At 24.6% G+C, this 22,832-nt stretch overlaps 1 protein-coding gene across 3 annotated transcripts in view; it reads left to right on the top strand.

Moving 5' to 3' along the window:
- The window catches only part of LOC145260541 (uncharacterized), a 158,490-nt gene that overhangs the window by 105,431 nt on the left and 30,227 nt on the right, over positions 1–22,832 (top strand). For all 3 annotated transcript variants that reach the window (XM_080118756.1, XM_080118755.1, XM_080118758.1), the window contains one exon: positions 2,696–2,799. In XM_080118756.1, coding sequence (XP_079974882.1) covers positions 2,703–2,799 — 97 coding nt within the window. In that variant the 5' untranslated portion in view covers positions 2,696–2,702. The remainder of the gene's footprint in view (positions 1–2,695; positions 2,800–22,832) is intronic.

Genomic DNA, 22,832 nt, shown 5'->3' with positions numbered 1-22,832 from the left:
GGGTTCGTCTTCATATTCCTGGCTTGTGCCAAGTCGGATCTTCTAAGGCTTTCTGATAAACCGCTTAAAGATCTTGTGGCTTGTATCTCATCACAGCCATTTTCACATCTCTATCCCTGAAACCCTCTATAAAGAATCCCAGTACCTATTTTCTAACTAGTTCGCTTCCCGGGTCTATCCCACTATAAGTGCCTTCTGCTGATCTAACTATCCTTTGCATATAGTTTTGTATCCCTTGTAACCTATCCTGTGTCATGTTTGCTAATTTGACTATGTGTTTGTTATTCCATAGTAGTACTCTAGGGACCTTTTCAATTCGGCCCATGTTCAACTTTCATTGATTCTCAGTTATTTGTGTGATTTTTTAGCATGTGCTATTTTGATACAACAGTGTATGAAGTTTCAACCTATCCTGTGTCATGTTCGCTAATTTGACTATGTGTTTGTTAGGGTTTGTGGCAATTCCAAAATAGTTCTCTAAGGACCTCTTCAATTTTGCTCATGTTAAACTTTCATTGTTTAATATGAGTCTGTTTATGAATTGCCCAACTTGTCCCCTTGTGGTTAGGAGAGCTATCTGACATTTTTCCTCATTGCTCTGGTCACACTAAAATACCGCTCTACATCATCCACCCACCTCCTGTAGCCAACGTCCCTTCTATTTTCCAACGGCACAATTTTCCTTAGAAGAGATTCCCCTCTTATTGATCTTTTTACTGACCCCACTGCTTTTTTTAATTCTGAAGTCAATCCCTGCACGAAATTTGAAAATAGCTGCTGCTCCATTATAACAATAGTATGCTACTGACAAAAGAATATCTTTACATCATCAATGCTCTGATCCCCATCTGGCATCAATTGAAATGGATGGTTCTCGTCTTGGGGAGTCTCCATGTTTTGACTAGCTTCTGGGCTTGACCTTTACTCCTGATCTGAAATGGAACATGTACATCAAATCTGTTGCCAAGGTCGCTGGAAAAATGGTGGGATCCTTCTACCGCTCCAGTAGATATCTCACTGCTGATACAATTCTCTATCTCTATAAAAGCCAGGTACGTTCTAGGATGGAGTACTGCTGCCACATCTGGGTAGGAGCTGCTAAAAACAGTTTATTCTGCCTTAACAGAGTACAAAATAGACTTTGTAGCTTAGTGGGGGATTCCCTTTTCTTTTCCCTGCAACCTCTCTCCCACAGAAGAGATATTGTGAGCCTTCTTGCAGAAAAATGAGGGTAAAAAAAATCGAATGTCACCTACTTTATTGTCTTGTTTTTTATCGTTGTGTTCACAGTTTGTCCAGGCTCCCATATACTTTGTTAAAATAACTTGTCATAAAACGGCATCAAATGAATGTATCTTGTGTCGTCGCATACACGTTGGTCAATTTTTCGTCAGTCATAAAAAACTTGTAACACAAACTTCATTTTGTATAAAAATATAAAAAATATATTTTTTTTTTATTTATTGCCTTGTGTGTGGGCACCAAGCTAGAGACGAAATGTGGACAGGAGGATGGATGGGTGGATGGAACCACAAGCTCATCTAATGTTGTTTTTTTGGCTGGCTGCTTGCTTCTCTCTTTTGCTTTTTTCTCTGGGCTATATGTGTGACCTGCAGGTGCACTAACCTTGGAAGCTCTGTGCATCGAATAGTTGACCTTTTCACCACCAGTGACATCAATTTTGACAGCCTAACCCCAATCGTTCAGCGCGTATCAGCTGTCATGAGTGTGTGTGCATGTGTGCACCCTTAACATGCGACAGTAGAAAATTACATTTTCACATGATTATTGACATTTATTTGATGTATTTCTTTCTGTATTTTGTTTAATTTTCAGTTTTCAGCAGTTATCAAGGATTCTTACACAGGACTTATGGACAGCCATTTTTTGTTCTAACTTAACAGAGTGGACACGATGCTTTTGTTTGAACTAAAAAAAAAGCTTTTCTAAGTAGGTAGAAGAGTAAGTTATCTTGGATTTGATAACATATTTATTGTTGCTCTGTTAGTTATATTAACAAATATCCAAATTTTATTCTTCTTATTTGGAGGAAAGGGTACATTTAAATGTAAATATAATTTCTTTTTTTTTTTAATTTAGAAAAACTTCTAAATGTTTTCTCTTTACGTCTTTTATCCAAGATTTTGATAAACTCATTGTGAGATTTTCATCTACGTTTTTCACTTGCATCCAAAGTGAAAAATACAATAAAACATTAATTATTTCAGAAGAAACTGATGGCCAGGAAAGTGTTAAGCTGGCGCTGACAAAATTGAAAAACTTTGTCCAGAGCATTTTAAATCTTTTAATAATCAACTGTGAACTTCCTGAGAGGCAAAATACCTATTACATGTCACCTCTCAGAAAGTTCACAATTAGTGTGAAAAGGTTTACTAAGGGAATAGGCAAGTGAATTTTAGAATGTTTACTTTGTTTACCATAATTGACCAATAAAAAATATATTTGTCTTGGAGTGTCAATGCTAAATTTGGGAATGGGATTTATGACCTGCAGTTCTCTGGTTCTTGTAAATGAACGACTTTTAATAAATATATACATCCATGTTTGTTTTATCATTTCTCAAGAAAAAAATTAAAAGAATCGTTTTTGTAATCGAAGATTAAGCTCAAATTTTTCCGATTCCAATTCTTTCAGTTTTTGTTTATTAAGTGTGAATATTTTATTTAATTTTCAGAAAGACAATGGCTAAAAGCTGGACTGAATGGGAAACATCTTTAAATGCAGGAGTAAATCCAATGGTCCTTCTTGGTTTAGCAAAAGAAAATCCCAAAGTTGTTGGTAAGAAGAATCTATTTACAACTGATTTGCTTACTTAACTGTAGTTATGGTTGAGGACATGCGTTGCTTGATGAGAAATGTTATTAGAATTATATGATGGATGTATAATAATGAGTCTTAAAGAAAGTTAGAGAAACTAGTAATTAAATAAAGCTAAATTGATTTTATGTTTCAGAATTTTTAGGAATGGGGTTGAAATATGATAATGATACAGCAGTTAATGTAGTTGCTTTTTTTTTGTTGTTGTTTGTTTGTTTGTTTTATTTTAGTGCATGAATACATAGTAACTGTAGTTGTCCAGTTTTGTAATAGTTTATGGATTTATAATTTGTATTATTTTCATCTTCATTTTATTTTCATGTTTTGACTGATGTAACCTCTGACCTTCTTCAGGTGTATCTTGTCGAAGTTATGAATTTCTATGTCAGATTTGAGAAAAATGTGCTTTCTTACTATGATATATTATGACTGTTTAATGTTTACTAATAATTAATCAAATGATCTTTTCCCCTTTTATCTACAATTTCAATAAGAAAATAATCAAACACAACCTTTCACTCTCACCACTTACAACAATTTTTAGAGCATGTTTCAATAAACTGTGCATACATTTTATCTTCATTTAAAATTTATTACATTTATTATGAAAAAAAACTGTTTCTCACAAATATGGAATCTCACAAAGAAAATAACAAAGCAATTCACTCTCTATCCATTAAGTCTTCTCACCCCCCTCACGGCACCGTGTTCCTTCCTTAATAGATATAATTATTTTTAGGCCACTGTTTAGTATTTCATTTTAATCACGCATACTAATTCCAACATACTACATTACTTTTGAAAAATAAAAGTTTCCTCACTTAGGTTTAAAATGGAGTTCCAAGAATAAATGAATATCAGAATGCTTGATTTTCAGGACTGCCTATTAATAATACTTTCCTCAGCATGCTCAGATAAATAAACAAACATCTCGGATCATATTCAAAATGGCACCTTCGCCTGACTGCTATAATCAGTGTTAGTAACTTCTTCAACATTTCATATGTCTGGGTGTTTTCTCTTAGAAAAGCAAAATATATGTCAAATTACTTTCCAATATTAATTTAACGTAAAATAATAACTACATGGTTTCTCAAGTTTTGGACAGGAAAAATTGGGGTGATAGCATTTTTGTTGTTTTTTAGTAAATTTTATTTTTGCTGTTATAAACATAATTGAGATGAAGGAATGTACTTTTTAAAACTTTTCACACTTTTAGGGATCTCCCCCCCCCCTCCCGTGAATTGACACATAGTGACCCCCTCTCTAAAACCTTAAGTATTTTTTATAGTATAATCATTTTTTATATTCCATCCAAGAATTATATAGAAAGATATAGAAAAGAAATTATTTTAAAATATTATCAACTTGCCCAAAAAGGTGGATAATTCTGCTTCAAATCTATTTGAGACATAGGAAATAACTTTAGCTTGTGGGTAGAAAGTTATGTATATAATGTGTATGTATGTGATTATATATATATATATATATATATTAGTGATGGGACGATTCCAAAATTTTTCCCGATTCCAATACAATTACCGATTCCTTTAAAAATTTCCGATTCCGATCCGATTCCCGATTCCGATTCTTTTAAAATTTATACATATTTAATTAGAGATTTGTTTTGTTTTTGTTTTTTTTTGTTTCTTTCGTAAATTTTCAAATTATTACATAAACGCCTGGGTAATGTCCGCGTATATTTTTTCTCAAATGTTTGCTCTGTAATTGATTAAAAATTATAAGACAACAAAACATTTATTTTGATTTTAAAACAAAGCTATATTGTATCAGTTCGTATTTACTGTATAACATGCTACTTACATAAATAGTTAAAAATATTTGATGATTGGTAGGCAAAATAAGAAAACGATGTAAGAGCAACATATTTAACAACGCCACTTCTCATTGTTACGAACGGATTTCTAAATAATAATGTTACTATTTAGAAAAACATTTTTAACGTGAGATTGCATGAGCTTTGTGTGCCTTCTCTCTATGAATGAACTAAAATTTTATTTTAATTATAAAAATTTGGTAGGTTATTAAATTGATTTACTTTGCTATAAAAAACAAAACAAAAAAAAAAACGAAGTGCAAATGGTGACGATGATGATGGCGACGACAGCGACAACAACGACGACTTTGTAGATTAACACGCAGCTAAATCCCTATTCCAAAATGAAATATTACTTTTATAGATCATGTGTTAGAACATTTTTTTAAATTGACAGAAAGAAAAGCGATCATGGTACTTGTGCAGTTTATGTCCCTCATTAAAAAACGAAAATTTCAAAAAACAATTATATTCTACATACCCGTTATGGAATGAAGTTCTCCTAAAAAAAAATTCACTTAATTTCATCAAGTAGTTTTGTTTTTACAGCTTGTTTCCAATCTCGGGAACATGAAATTTCTCTAATAAATCGCTTAATTGATATCAAAGGGAAGTAATCCATTATATTTCAACCAAAAAGCAATGCTAATGGTGTAGTTTAGATTGACTGTTTCGAATGCCTCGAATGAATGCTTTTAGCGATAAAAAAAAAACTTGATGAAATTAAGTAAAATTTTTTTATGAGAACTTCATTCCATAACAGATACGTAGAATATAATTGTTTTTTTTTGGGGGGGAAATTTTCGTTTTTTAATGGGGGACGTAAACTGCACAAGTACCGCGCTCATTTTAGAGTTTAGAATACGAGATCAATTTCAAATATAAATGTAACGTAAAATGATCATCGTTTCTGGCCACCCTAATTCTTTATGGATGTTAACTAAACTGTTTTCCACTAAATTAAGTTCGATTTGCAACGTTGTAAAACCATGTGTAATCGCTTAAAAAGTAGACCCCCCCCCTCCTCCAATAAGCGCACATAATTTAAAATTGGTAACACACTACAATGTTTCAGAAAAGCAGCTCATTTTACGTTAAATTTATTTCGTAAATTGACCCTCTATTTTAAATTCCTAATCGTTTTATATTTATTTATCTTTTTATAATCATGAGTGTTTATAGGCAATATTTATATTTCATTTTTAAATAGTTATGTGTAAAACGGTACGAAGATGTAAATAATGTATTCTCGTGAAATTATCGGTGTTTTTTTTATTCCGTTTTCATTTTCGACCATCGCAATTATAACTTTTTGTTGCGAAAAGAAAACTTCGATTCTCCATTTTATAAACGACACAGCCCTTTCCTACTACTAACCCTAAGTCCGTGATAATACAAAAAAATAAAGAGTTGGATTCCCTATATTAAAAACCGACCTTGTGTCTAACACTAACTTCGGGTAGGGGACGACAAGTAAATAGAATCACATGTAAACTAACTCACACACCCCAGACAAAATGAGATTCTACATTTTTAGGCGATTATATGAACATATTTAAAAAAAAAAAAAAAAAAAATCAACTAATTTAAAATTTAGAGAGTGGGATCAGTTAGTATATATATTTAAAGTAAAATCGTTTTCATTTTCAGGCCTTTATAAATTATTATGATTGTTCATCAAATTCTTTTACAACTTACCCTAAGTTAGACTGGTAAGTTCATAAAACCCACATATTATCATTTAAAAAGTAACCTCCTACATACACAAACGCACAGAACTTACATATTATAGCAATCTTTGGTTAACTGTCCTTAAACGTTAGAATTACTTGGATATGGAGGCTCATTTTCTGTTAAATTTACCTGTAAAACAGACACTATAAATTCTTAAATTTATTATTTTTTTGCTTCTCGTCTGGTGGATGATTTTTCAGAATAAGAAAGGAAGAAAAGGGGACGAAATGAATGAATACACAACGAATAAATGTTACGAAAAACAAGCGAAGCTTCATTTTCAACTACCTGGATAATTTTTTCTTTTCTTTTTTTGCACTTTAACTTATTTTAAAGTGTTTTTTAACTTGAAATAATGGTAGTGTAAAGTCTATTGGGTTAAAACAAAATAAAAATGGTGATATTATTTAAGCCATATTCGAGCCTCGATAATAGCTCAGAAATCAGAAATCAAAGTATTGATAGAAACGCACCCAAGAAATGTCACTATGTTCACCCGATGTTATGAGAGAACAAGAAAAAAGGCCAACCTACGACTTTTAACTCTCGATAATAACTCAAAAATTAAAAATTAAACAATATACTAGTAGAAACCCACCCAATAAATGTTACCAAAGGTAAGATAAGTTACACTTCTACCTAACAAAAGCATATATTTGACTTTTACAAAAAAAAACAAAAAAAAAAACAGTGCAAACTTTTGCATCACATTAAAATAAATATTAAACAAAAATAAAGTAAAAATATGCTGGTAATTAATTTTCAAATCATGAAACACATTTTGAATATTTTTAAAATAGTTATTTAAACGGTATCGAAGATGTTAATTACTCCCAAATACTTTCAGTTAGTGGCCTTATATAGGGGAGTGAGATTGGTGGGCTCTAGACGGCATTGGCTGGCGCGCCGTAGGAATCCCTATGTATAAACATAAATGATACCGGCAGAATCAAAGAAAATCACATGGAAACATGACATTTCATGAGTTCATTTCAAATTCAATTAAAGGCCAATCCTTTTCACACCTTTCGCCATTCCTTGTATATTTGCCAATGCCGAGTAAGGGAGCAGACAAAAACCTAACCGGACAAAATGCAACACTATTATATTCCACTTTTGATTTAATTAGCAATAATGTTTGATATTATTTTTCTTGACAAAATATTTCTGTAAATTTAAACAATTTTTTCAATACCTTGCAAATAAACTGCATCCTTCTAAAGGTTATCTAGCAAATTTTTGCAAAGTTTCAAATGTTATTTTGTTTATTTTATGCAGATAAAATAAATTTAGATCTTCTTTTAATGTTATCATGATCTATAGAGGTTAATTTTACTAATAGTTTAAAAGGAATAAATATTTATCAACGGTATCAGCAAGGAAAAATTAACATAATAAAATATTAAAAGAATCAGTTTTGGAATCCGAAATTAGGCACAAATTTTTCCGATTCCGATACCTCAAAAACTACCGATTTTTCCGATTCCCAATTCTGATTCCGATTAATCGGTACAACACTAATATATATATATATATATATATATATATATGAAATTATTGTATTATTATTCATCAGACTACTGTTCCCATCTTGAGTGTGATTTTTCACAATGTTTCGGTCAATATAATCTCCGACCTTCTTCAGGTGTATCTTGTTGAACTCGGAAATGTTTCTGTTGAACTCGGGAATTTAGACGAGATTTTGAGCGGAACCCTTTATTTACTTCACGGAGGTAGCGTGCTCTTGTTTCGTCAGCCATAATTGGATAGAGGTTCTAAGTAATTCACAAATGTATATTTCAGTCACCCACACTGAGGATTGAACCTTCAACCTTCAGGAAAAGGTCACTTTTACAATTGATTTTTCCCAGTACTCTAACCACTGCACCACGGGTCCTTGCAAACAATTCTAGTATGAATTTTAGGAGCCTTAAACCAATTTTTATTTCTAGTTGTAAATATCACCATTTATTACTAATTATTACTATATATTAATGTATATCTGTCTCTATACTTATTACTTGTATATATTAATGTTTTTACTTATTACTTGTATAGATTAATGTTTTTTTGTTTTTTTTTTTTTGACTTGTATATATTATCTATTGTTTTTAATTACTGGTTCCCATATCGTATTAAATTCTATACTAGGTCTACTTAGCAGTTGGTTATTCCCCAGCATATGTGCTGCTTCTTTCAGGTGTCTTACTCGCCACTGTTCCTCTCTGTCTATAATTTTTACTTTTACTCAAGATGAGAACAGTATTCCGATGAATAATAATACAAATAACCTCATCATCTCAAAAATTCAGAAACGTCATGAAATAGTTTGTTTGGAACGTTTGTGTGAGAGGTAATAGAAGACATTACGATGCAGAGGTGTAACGGAGAGGCACAAATTGAAGCAAACTAAGGCACATAATGGTGGAATATGTTATTGAAATTCCACTTTTCTTTTAATTCAATAAATATTTTTCATTTCTTTTTCATACTTTTATGTTTCCTTTTGTCAAACGCACATATGAAGCGAGAGATATTCAGCTGAAATTAAAATGGCTTTGAAATCAAATAAAAATTTAAAAACTTTTTGCTTCAAATCCATTTTTCTTTTTTAAACTTATTGTCAGCATAAGTAATAATATTTTTAATTAAATAAATTTTTTATTACATATTTTTATCATTAAAAATTTTTTTATTACATATTTTTATAATTAAAACAAATTTTTTATTACATATTTTTATAATTAAAAAAAATTTTTATTACATATATTTTTAATTAAATAAATTTTTTATTACATATATTTATAATTAAAAAAATTTTTATTACATATATTTTTAATTAAATAAATTTTTTATTACATATTTTTATAATTAAAAAATTTTTTTATTACATATATTTTTAATTAAATAAATTTTTTATTACATATTTTTATAATTAAAAAAAATTTTTTATTACATATTTTTATAATTAAATAAATTTTTTATTACATATATTTTTAATTAAATAAATTTTTATTACATATTTTTATAATTAAAACAATTTTTTATTACATATTTTTATAATTAAAAATAATTTTTATTACATATATTTTTAATTAAATAAATTTTTTATTACATATATTTTTAATTAAATAAAATTTTTATTACATATATTTTTAATTAAATAAATTTTTTATTACATATTTTTATAATTTTTTTTTTTTTTTTTTTTTTTTTTTTTTTACAAAGGCTTCACCACATTATCAAGGCCCAGAGGCCACTCAAGGATAAGGGTTAAAGAGTGTACAGTAGAAATTGATCAATATAGTAATCATTAGTAATGAAAATTTGGTAAATTTGATAACTTATATGGAACGGCTCATCAAGAACTTATTTACTTTAGACTTGAACACAACCATATTGTAGTCAGCCGGAAAGCAGGAAAACGGAAGACAATTCCACAGGCGTGCAGTTCTAAGAAAGAAGCTTTGTTCATGGAATCTACGTTTAGGTTTAGGCACAGATAAAGAGTGGGGGAAATTATTGATAGTGTTTACAGCTAGACGAGTGTTTCTTGTGAAAGTTTGGCGAGGGGGGACCATAGATTGAAGCTCAGTTGAACACTTTCCATGAAAATAACGATACATCAGAGACAAACTCGCAACATCTCTTCTGTGAGATAGAGGTTGCAAGGAGGAGAAAAGGACATCTCCTACGAGGCTACGAAGTCTATTTTGAACTCTATCAAGGCAGGACAAGTCCTTTCTAGCAGCTCCTGCCCAGATGTGGCAACAGTATTCCATCCTTGGACGTACCTGGCTCTTATATAGGTAGAGAATAGCATCAGCAGTGAGATATCTACTGGATCGATAGAAAGATCCCACCATTTTTCCAGCGGCCTTGGCAACAGATTTGATATACGTGTTCCATTTAAGATCAGGAGTAATGGTCAAGCCCAGAATTATAATTAAAAAAAATTCTTCTTTGCTCATTTCCACATTTAGTTCAGCTAAATTAATTTGTTTACGTTTTCAAAGGGAGGCAAAACAAATGATTGAATATTTTTCTGTTCATCTTAATTTAATTATTTTATTTATAAACAGGGTAAATTCGGGTTAAGTTTATTGGTTTAAGTATTTATTTAATGGTTAAAATTACTTATTAAATTTCTTGTTAGTTTTAACTGTTTGGTGATATATATGATGTTCTAGTCAAATATTCAAATATTTGTTTTTTTAGATAATGTTATTAGTTGAGGTTCATTAATTGTTGGTAATGTATGACAGATTCTTATGTTATATCATTTTCATTTTTATCTATTTTAAATTTAAATTTAATTTATTTTTTAGTCCGCATTCAGTTTAGTTAAATCAATTCATATATGCTGAAAGAAATACACCAAACTGTACATATATATTGGGAAATTGAGCGAAGCAATTTTCAAAAAGACAGTTTTTGAAGAGTTTGAAAACAATTTACTTTAAGTTTTTTTTTTTTGGGGGGGGGGTTAAAGAAGAAGGGGGCAGGGATTGACCAGGTATAGTAGTAATGCTATAATCAACCTCACCTCAAAGAAGCAAAAGAGGTGCTCTCTCTGCTACTGGCATGAAGAAACCAGAAGAAGATACAAGAGGTGTGATGTGTTTTATGGAGGAGGATGAGATAAGCCACATTAATCCACATGAACTGGTGAGAGTTACTGAACATAAAGGGGCCAAACTCTAAGGGAAGGGAGGCAATATTTCGCTCATGTTTGGTCAGTAAATTATAATTTTCCAGATTCTACAAAACACTAAATGAGCCATATAGTTTGGACTCCAATTTATTTGTTTTTCATTATATTAACAAGTTTTTTTAAATCTTATTTTTTTGTCTGTCTTGTTACTGGTAGGTTTTTTAGAAAATATTTGGGCTCATTAAATTTAGTTAATATATTTAGAATTGGTACTTGTTAAGATAGTCGACAGATCGATTTTTTTAATGTCGTTTTAAGCAAAAACAACAGTACTTACTTGTCATGTTGAAAATATCCCAAAATTACGAACATTCATGGAGTAGTAGAACAACTGCTATTGTGCTTTTAGTTAAAAAAAGAAAGTCTTTCATTATCAACTGAAACAAAACACCAACTATTAAAGTGACGGAAAGGGAGATAAGTATGTCTACTGTATTCGCAATCTTCAAGGTGTTTACATTTAGGAAAAATGCCATTTCCCCTAATTTTCTGTAAAAATTACGTTGAACTAAAAATAATTGTCTATTCGATGAAATTTCTTAACTTTTGGATATACAGTAGAATGGCATTAAAAATTAGTAACAAAATACAGTACAGTATGTAATACACGTGTATATAATCAAATAACATTATAATGTAATACACGTGTATATAATCAAATAACATTATAATGTAATACACGTGTATATAATCAAATAACATTATAATGTAATACACGTGTATATAATCAAATAACATAATATAATACACGTGTATATAATCAAATAACATTATAATGTAATACACGTGTATATAATCAAATAACATTATAATGTAATACATATGTATATAATCAAATAACATAATATAATACACGTGTATATAATCAAATAACATTATAATGTAATGCACGTGTATATAATCAAATAACATTATAATGTAATACACGTGTATATAATCAAATAATATTATAATGTAATACACGTGTATATAATCAAATAACATTATAATGTAATACACGTGTATGTAATCAAATAATATTATAATGTAATACACGTGTATATAATCAAATAACATAATGTAATACACATGTATATAATCAAATAACATTATAATGTAATACACATGTATATAATCAAATAACATTATAATGTAATACACGTGTATATAATCAAATAACATAATATAATACACGTGTATATAATCAAATAACATTATAATGTAATACACGTGTATATAATCAAATAACATTATAATGTAATACATATGTATATAATCAAATAACATAATATAATACACGTGTATATAATCAAATAACATTATAATGTAATGCACGTGTATATAATCAAATAACATTATAATGTAATACACGTGTATATAATCAAATAATATTATAATGTAATACACGTGTATATAATCAAATAACATTATAATGTAATACACGTGTATGTAATCAAATAATATTATAATGTAATACACGTGTATATAATCAAATAACATAATGTAATACACATGTATATAATCAAATAACATTATAATGTAATACACATGTATATAATCAAATAACATTATAATGTAATACACGTGTATATAATCAAATAACATTATAATGTAATACACATGTATATAATCAAATAACATTATAATGTAATACACGTGTATATAATCAAATAACATTATAATGTAATACACGTGTATATAATCAAATAACATTATAATGTAATATACGTGTATATAATCAAATAATATTATAATGTAATACACATGTATATAATCAAATAACATTATAATGTAATACACGTGTATATAATCAAATAACATTATAATGTAATACACGTGTATATAATCAAATAACATTATAATGTAATACACATGTATATAATCAAATAACATTATAATGTAATACACGTATATATAATCAAATAACATTATAATGTAATACACGTGTATATAATCAAATAATATTATAATGTAATACATGTGTATATAATCAAATAACATTATAATGTAATACACGTGTATGTAATCAAATAATATTATAATGTAATACACGTGTATATAATCAAATAACATAATGTAATACACATGTATATAATCAAATAACATTATAATGTAATACACATGTATATAATCAAATAACATTATAATGTAATACACGTGTATATAATCAAATAACATAATGTAATACACATGTATATAATCAAATAACATTATAATGTAATACACATGTATATAATCAAATACCATTATAATGTAATACACGTGTATATAATCAAATAACATTATAATGTAATACACATGTATATAATCAAATAACATTATAATGTAATACACGTGTATATAATCAAATAACATTATAATATAATACACGTGTATATAATCAAATAACATTATAATGTAATACACGTGTATATAATCAAATAACATTATAATGTAATACACGTGTATATAATCAAATAACATTATAATGTAATACACATGTATATAATCAAATAACATTACAATGTAATACACGTGCATATAATCAAATAATATTATAATGTAATACACGTGTATATAATCAAATAACATTATAATGTAATACACATGTATATAATCAAATAACATTATAATGTAATACACGTGTATATAATCAAATAACATTATAATGTAATACACGTGTATATAATCAAATAACATTATAATGTAATACACATGTATATAATCAAATAACATTATAATGTAATGCACGTGTATATAATCAAATAACATTATAATGTAATACACGTGTATATAATCAAATAACATTATAATGTAATACACGTGTATATAATCAAATAAATTATAATGTAATACACGTGTATATAATCAAATAACATTATAATGTAATACACGTGTATATAATCAAATAATATTATAATGTAATACACGTGTATATAATCAAATAACATAATGTAATACACATGTATATAATCAAATAACATTATAATGTAATACACGTTTATATAATCAAATAACATTATAATGTAATACACGTGTATATAATCAAATAACATTATAATGTAATATGTAATACACATGTATATAATCAAATAACATTATAATGTAATACACGTGTATATAATCAAATAACATTATAATGTAATACACGTGTATATAATCAAATAACATTATAATGTAATACACGTGTATATAATCAAATAATATTATAATGTAATACACGTGTATATAATCAAATAACATTATAATGTAATACACGTGTATGTAATCAAATAATATTATAATGTAATACACGTGTATATAATCAAATAACATAATGTAATACACATGTATATAATCAAATAACATTATAATGTAATACACGTGTATATAATCAAATAACATTATAATGTAATACACGTGTATATAATCAAATAACATTATAATGTAATACACGTGTATATAATCAAATAACATTATAATGTAATACACATGTATATAATCAAATAACATTATAATGTAATACACGTGTATATAATCAAATAACATTATAATATAATACACGTGTATATAATCAAATAACATTATAATGTAATACACGTGTATGTAATCAAATAACATTATAATGTAATACACGTGTATATAATCAAATAACATTATAATGTAATACACGTGTATATAATCAAATAATATTATAATGTAATACACGTGTATATAATCAAATAACATAATGTAATACACATGTATATAATCAAATAACATTATAATGTAATACACGTGTATATAATCAAATAACATTATAATGTAATACACGTGTATATAATCAAATAACATTATAATGTAATACACGTGTATATAATCAAATAATATTATAATGTAATACACGTGTATATAATCAAATAACATTATAATGTAATACACGTGTATGTAATCAAATAATATTATAATGTAATACACGTGTATATAATCAAATAACATAATGTAATACACATGTATATAATCAAATAACATTATAATGTAATACACATGTATATAATCAAATAACATTATAATGTAATACACGTGTATATAATCAAATAACATTATAATGTAATACACATGTATATAATCAAATAACATAATGTAATACACATGTATATAATCAAATAACATTATAATGTAATACAAATGTATATAATCAAATAACATTATAATGTAATACACGTGTATATAATCAAATAACATAATGTAATACACATGTATATAATCAAATAACATTATAATGTAATACACATGTATATAATCAAATAACATTATAATGTAATACACGTGTATATAATCAAATAACATTATAATGTAATACACATGTATATAATCAAATAACATTATAATGTAATACACGTGTATATAATCAAATAACATTATAATGTAATACACGTGTATATAATCAAATAATATTATAATGTAATACACGTGTATATAATCAAATAACATTATAATGTAATACACGTGTATATAATCAAATAACATTATAATGTAATACACATGTATATAATCAAATAACATTATAATGTAATACACGTGTATATAATCAAATAACATAATATAATACACGTGTATATAATCAAATAACATTATAATATAATACACGTGTATATAATCAAATAACATTATAATGTAATACACGTGTATATAATCAAATAACATTATAATGTAATACACGTGTATATAATCAAATAACATTATAATGTAATACACATGTATATAATCAAATAACATTATAATGTAATACACGTGCATATAATCAAATAATATTATAATGTAATACACGTGTATATAATCAAATAACATTATAATGTAATACACATGTATATAATCAAATAACATTATAATGTAATACACGTGTATATAATCAAATAACATTATAATGTAATACACGTGTATATAATCAAATAACATTATAATGTAATACACATGTATATAATCAAATAACATTATAATGTAATGCACGTGTATATAATCAAATAACATTATAATGTAATACACGTGTATATAATCAAATAACATTATAATGTAATACACGTGTATGTAATCAAATAACATTATAATGTAATACACGTGTATATAATCAAATAACATTATAATGTAATACACGTGTATATAATCAAATAATATTATAATGTAATACACGTGTATATAATCAAATAACATAATGTAATACACATGTATATAATCAAATAACATTATAATGTAATACACGTGTATATAATCAAATAACATTATAATGTAATATGTAATACACATGTATATAATCAAATAACATTATAATGTAATACACGTGTATATAATCAAATAAATTATAATGTAATACACGTGTATATAATCAAATAACATTATAATGTAATACACGTGTATATAATCAAATAATATTATAATGTAATACACGTGTATATAATCAAATAACATTATAATGTAATACACGTGTATGTAATCAAATAATATTATAATGTAATACACGTGTATATAATCAAATAACATAATGTAATACACATGTATATAATCAAATAACATTATAATGTAATACACGTGTATATAATCAAATAACATTATAATGTAATACACGTGTATATAATCAAATAACATTATAATGTAATACACGTGTATATAATCAAATAACATTATAATGTAATACACATGTATATAATCAAATAACATTATAATGTAATACACGTGTATATAATCAAATAACATTATAATGTAATACACGTGTATATAATCAAATAACATTATAATGTAATACACGTGTATATAATCAAATAACATTATAATGTAATACACGTGTATGTAATCAAATAACATTATAATGTAATACACGTGTATATAATCAAATAACATTATAATGTAATACACGTGTATATAATCAAATAATATTATAATGTAATACACGTGTATATAATCAAATAACATAATGTAATACACATGTATATAATCAAATAACATTATAATGTAATACACGTGTATATAATCAAATAACATTATAATGTAATACACGTGTATATAATCAAATAACATTATAATGTAATACACGTGTATATAATCAAATAATATTATAATGTAATACACGTGTATATAATCAAATAACATTATAATGTAATACACGTGTATGTAATCAAATAATATTATAATGTAATACACGTGTATATAATCAAATAACATAATGTAATACACATGTATATAATCAAATAACATTATAATGTAATACACATGTATATAATCAAATAACATTATAATGTAATACACGTGTATATAATCAAATAACATTATAATGTAATACACATGTATATAATCAAATAACATTATAATGTAATACACGTGTATATAATCAAATAACATTATAATGTAATACACGTGTATATAATCAAATAACATTATAATGTAATATACGTGTATATAATCAAATAATATTATAATGTAATACACATGTATATAATAAAATAACATTATAATGTAATACACGTGTATATAATCAAATAACATTATAATGTAATACACGTGTATATAATCAAATAACATTATAATGTAATACACGTGTATATAATCAAATAACATTATAATGTAATACACGTGTATATAATCAAATAACATTATAATGTAATACACATGTATATAATCAAATAATATTATAATGTAATACATGTGTATATAATCAAATAACATTATAATGTAATACACGTGTATGTAATCAAATAATATTATAATGTAATACACGTGTATATAATCAAATAACATAATGTAATACACATGTATATAATCAAATAACATTATAATGTAATACAAATGTATATAATCAAATAACATTATAATGTAATACACGTGTATATAATCAAATAACATAATGTAATACACATGTATATAATCAAATAACATAATGTAATACACATGTATATAATCAAATAACATTATAATGTAATACACGTGTATATAATCAAATAACATTATAATGTAATACACATGTATATAATCAAATAACATTATAATGTAATACACGTGTATATAATCAAATAACATTATAATGTAATACACGTGTATATAATCAAATAACATTATAATGTAATACACGTGTATATAATCAAATAATATTATAATGTAATACACGTATATAATCAAATAACATTATAATGTAATACACGTGTATATAATCAAATAACATTATAATGTAATACACGTGTATATAATCAAATAACATTATAATGTAATACACATGTATATAATCAAATAACATTATAATGTAATACACGTGCATATAATCAAATAATATTATAATGTAATACACGTGTATATAATCAAATAACATTATAATGTAATACACATGTATATAATCAAATAACATTATAATGTAATACACGTGTATATAATCAAATAACATTATAATGTAATACACGTGTATATAATCAAATAACATTATAATGTAATACACATGTATATAATCAAATAACATTATAATGTAATGCACGTGTATATAATCAAATAACATTATAATGTAATACACGTGTATATAATCAAATAACATTATAATGTAATACACGTGTATGTAATCAAATAACATTATAATGTAATACACGTGTATATAATCAAATAACATTATAATGTAATACACGTGTATATAATCAAATAATATTATAATGTAATACACGTGTATATAATCAAATAACATAATGTAATACACATGTATATAATCAAATAACATTATAATGTAATACACGTGTATATAATCAAATAACATTATAATGTAATACACGTGTATATAATCAAATAACATTATAATGTAATATGTAATACACATGTATATAATCAAATAACATTATAATGTAATACACGTGTATATAATCAAATAACATTATAATGTAATACACGTGTATATAATCAAATAACATTATAATGTAATACACGTGTATATAATCAAATAATATTATAATGTAATACACGTGTATATAATCAAATAACATTATAATGTAATACACGTGTATGTAATCAAATAATATTATAATGTAATACACGTGTATATAATCAAATAACATAATGTAATACACATGTATATAATCAAATAACATTATAATGTAATACACATGTATATAATCAAATAACATTATAATGTAATACACGTGTATATAATCAAATAACATAATGTAATACACATGTATATAATCAAATAACATTATAATGTAATACACGTGTATATAATCAAATAACATTATAATGTAATACACGTGTATATAATCAAATAACATTATAATGTAATACACGTGTATATAATCAAATAATATTATAATGTAATACACGTGTATATAATCAAATAACATTATAATGTAATACACGTGTATATAATCAAATAACATTATAATGTAATACACGTGTATATAATCAAATAACATTATAATGTAATACACGTGTATATAATCAAATAACATTATAATGTAATACACGTGTATATAATCAAATAACATTATAATGTAATACACGTGTATATAATCAAATAACATTATAATGTAATACACGTGTATATAATCAAATAATATTATAATGTAATACATGTGTATATAATCAAATAACATTATAATGTAATACACGTGTATGTAATCAAATAATATTATAATGTAATACACGTGTATATAATCAAATAACATAATGTAATACACATGTATATAATCAAATAACATTATAATGTAATACACATGTATATAATCAAATAACATTATAATGTAATACACGTGTATATAATCAAATAACATTATAATGTAATACACATGTATATAATCAAATAACATTATAATGTAATACACGTGTATATAATCAAATAACATAATGTAATACACATGTATATAATCAAATAACATTATAATGTAATACACATGTATATAATCAAATAACATTATAATGTAATACACGTGTATATAATCAAATAACATTATAATGTAATACACATGTATATAATCAAATAACATTATAATGTAATACACGTGTATATAATCAAATAACATTATAATGTAATACACGTGTATATAATCAAATAACATTATAATGTAATACACGTGTATATAATCAAATAATATTATAATGTAATACACGTGTATATAATCAAATAACATTATAATGTAATACACGTGTATATAATCAAATAACATTATAATGTAATACACGTGTATATAATCAAATAACATTATAATGTAATACACGTGTATATAATCAAATAACATTATAATATAATACATGTGTATATAATCAAATAACATTATAATGTAATACACGTGTATATAATCAAATAACATTATAATGTAATACACGTGTATATAATCAAATAACATTATAATGTAATACATGTGTATATAATCAAATAACATTATAAATAACACTGTAAGGCGGGGCAAATACCATAGCTAGGCATGGAAAACTTTGTATTCTACATTGTAACCTGAAAAAAACGTATCCTAGGGTCACCGTATCCTGAGGTTCTATTGTATTGCTATTTTTCAACAATTAAATAATTTTTGCTTAAAACAAAATATTTTAAAAAATCCATCTTAACAAGCACTTTAGAATTTTTTATTCCTTTATTATATTTATTACTATATTAGTGGAGGTACCCGGCGTGGAGCGAGGTAATAAACAAAAAAAGTGGTAGTAGTGGCGAGGGGGGGGGTCAAAATAACAGTAGGCAGACTGGGTGAAGAGAGATGTTTAAAAAAAAAAGTGGTAGTAGGCAGGCAGGCTCAAACCTGTAACACGAAAGAAAATTTGATGTCTTATGAATGCTTCATGACGCAGCCGGAAGTTTGGAACGTTGAAATTAAGTGAAGTCAATCCAATGATACGATGATTTGCAAAAATGGCTTGCAAAAAATCGACCCCCTCCTTGTACAAAACTGGCCTGTTTAGGGTGAAGATATTAATGATTAATGTTTTTGGCCAATTTTTCAATATTTGTCATCGACCTCCAAACTGATACCAATCTTGTCAGGATCCATTGCCTCTGTTGAAAGTTTTTACGAGATATACAAACATACATACATTTAAACAGACAGGTGAGATTTATATGATAGATTATTACATTTTATTATTATGAATATTAGCATTATATTTAATTATGATTAATACTAACTTTTTTTTACATTTTATTATTATGAATATTAGCATTATATTTAATTATGATTAATACTAACTTTTTTTACATTTTATTATTATGAATATTAGCATTATATTTAATTATGATTAATACTAACTTTTTTTTACATTTTATTATTATGAATATTAGCATTATATTTAATTATGATTAATACTAACTTTTTTTACATTTTATTATTATGAATATTAGCATTATATTTAATTATGATTAATACTAACTTTTTTTTACATTTTATTATTATGAATATTAGCATTATATTTAATTATGATTAATACTAACTTTTTTTACATTTTATTATTATGAATATTAGCATTATATTTAATTATGATTAATACTAACTTTTTTTTACATTTTATTATTATGAATATTAGCATTATATTTAATTATGATTAATACTAACTTTTTTTTACATTTTATTATTATGAATATTAGCATTATATTTAATTATGATTAATACTAACTTTTTTTTACATTTTATTATTATGAATATTAGCATTATATTTAATTATGATTAATACTAACTTTTTTTTACATTTTATTATTATGAATATTAGCATTATATTTAATTATGATTAATACTAACTTTTTTTACATTTTATTATTATGAATATTAGCATTATATTTAATTATGATTAATACTAACTTTTTTTTACATTTTATTATTATGAATATTAGCATTATATTTAATTATGATTAATACTAACTTTTTTTACATTTTATTATTATGAATATTAGCATTATATTTAATTATGATTAATACTAACTTTTTTTTACATTTTATTATTATGAATATTAGCATTATATTTAATTATGATTAATACTAACTTTTTTTTACATTTTATTATTATGAATATTAGCATTATATTTAATTATGATTAATACTAACTTTTTTTTACATTTTATTATTATGAATATTAGCATTATATTTAATTATGATTAATACTAACTTTTGTTTACATTTTATTATTATGAATATTAGCATTATATTTAATTATGATTAATACTAACTTTTTTTTACATTTTATTATTATGAATATTAGCATTATATTTAATTATGATTAATACTAACTTTTTTTACATTTTATTATTATGAATATTAGCATTATATTTAATTATGATTAATACTAACTTTTTTTTACATTTTATTATTATGAATATTAGCATTATATTTAATTATGATTAATACTAACTTTTTTTACATTTTATTATTATGAATATTAGCATTATATTTAATTATGATTAATACTAACTTTTTTTACATTTTATTATTATGAATATTAGCATTATATTTAATTATGATTAATACTAACTTTTTTTTACATTTTATTATTATGAATATTAGCATTATATTTAATTATGATTAATACTAACTTTTTTTACATTTTATTATTATGAATATTAGCATTATATTTAATTATGATTAATACTAACTTTTTTTTACATTTTATTATGAATATTAGCATTATATTTAATTATGATTAATACTAACTTTTTTTTACATTTTATTATTATGAATATTAGCATTATATTTAATTATGATTAATACTAACTTTTTTTTACATTTTATTATTATGAATATTAGCATTATATTTAATTATGATTAATACTAACTT

This window comes from Euprymna scolopes, chromosome 36, assembly GCF_053919585.1.
Source record: "Euprymna scolopes isolate OS-2025 chromosome 36, ASM5391958v1, whole genome shotgun sequence".
Lineage (NCBI taxonomy): Eukaryota > Metazoa > Mollusca > Cephalopoda > Sepiida > Sepiolidae > Euprymna > Euprymna scolopes.
Note: the sequence above shows the minus strand (reverse complement) of the source record. Positions and strands in the feature narration are given on the sequence as shown.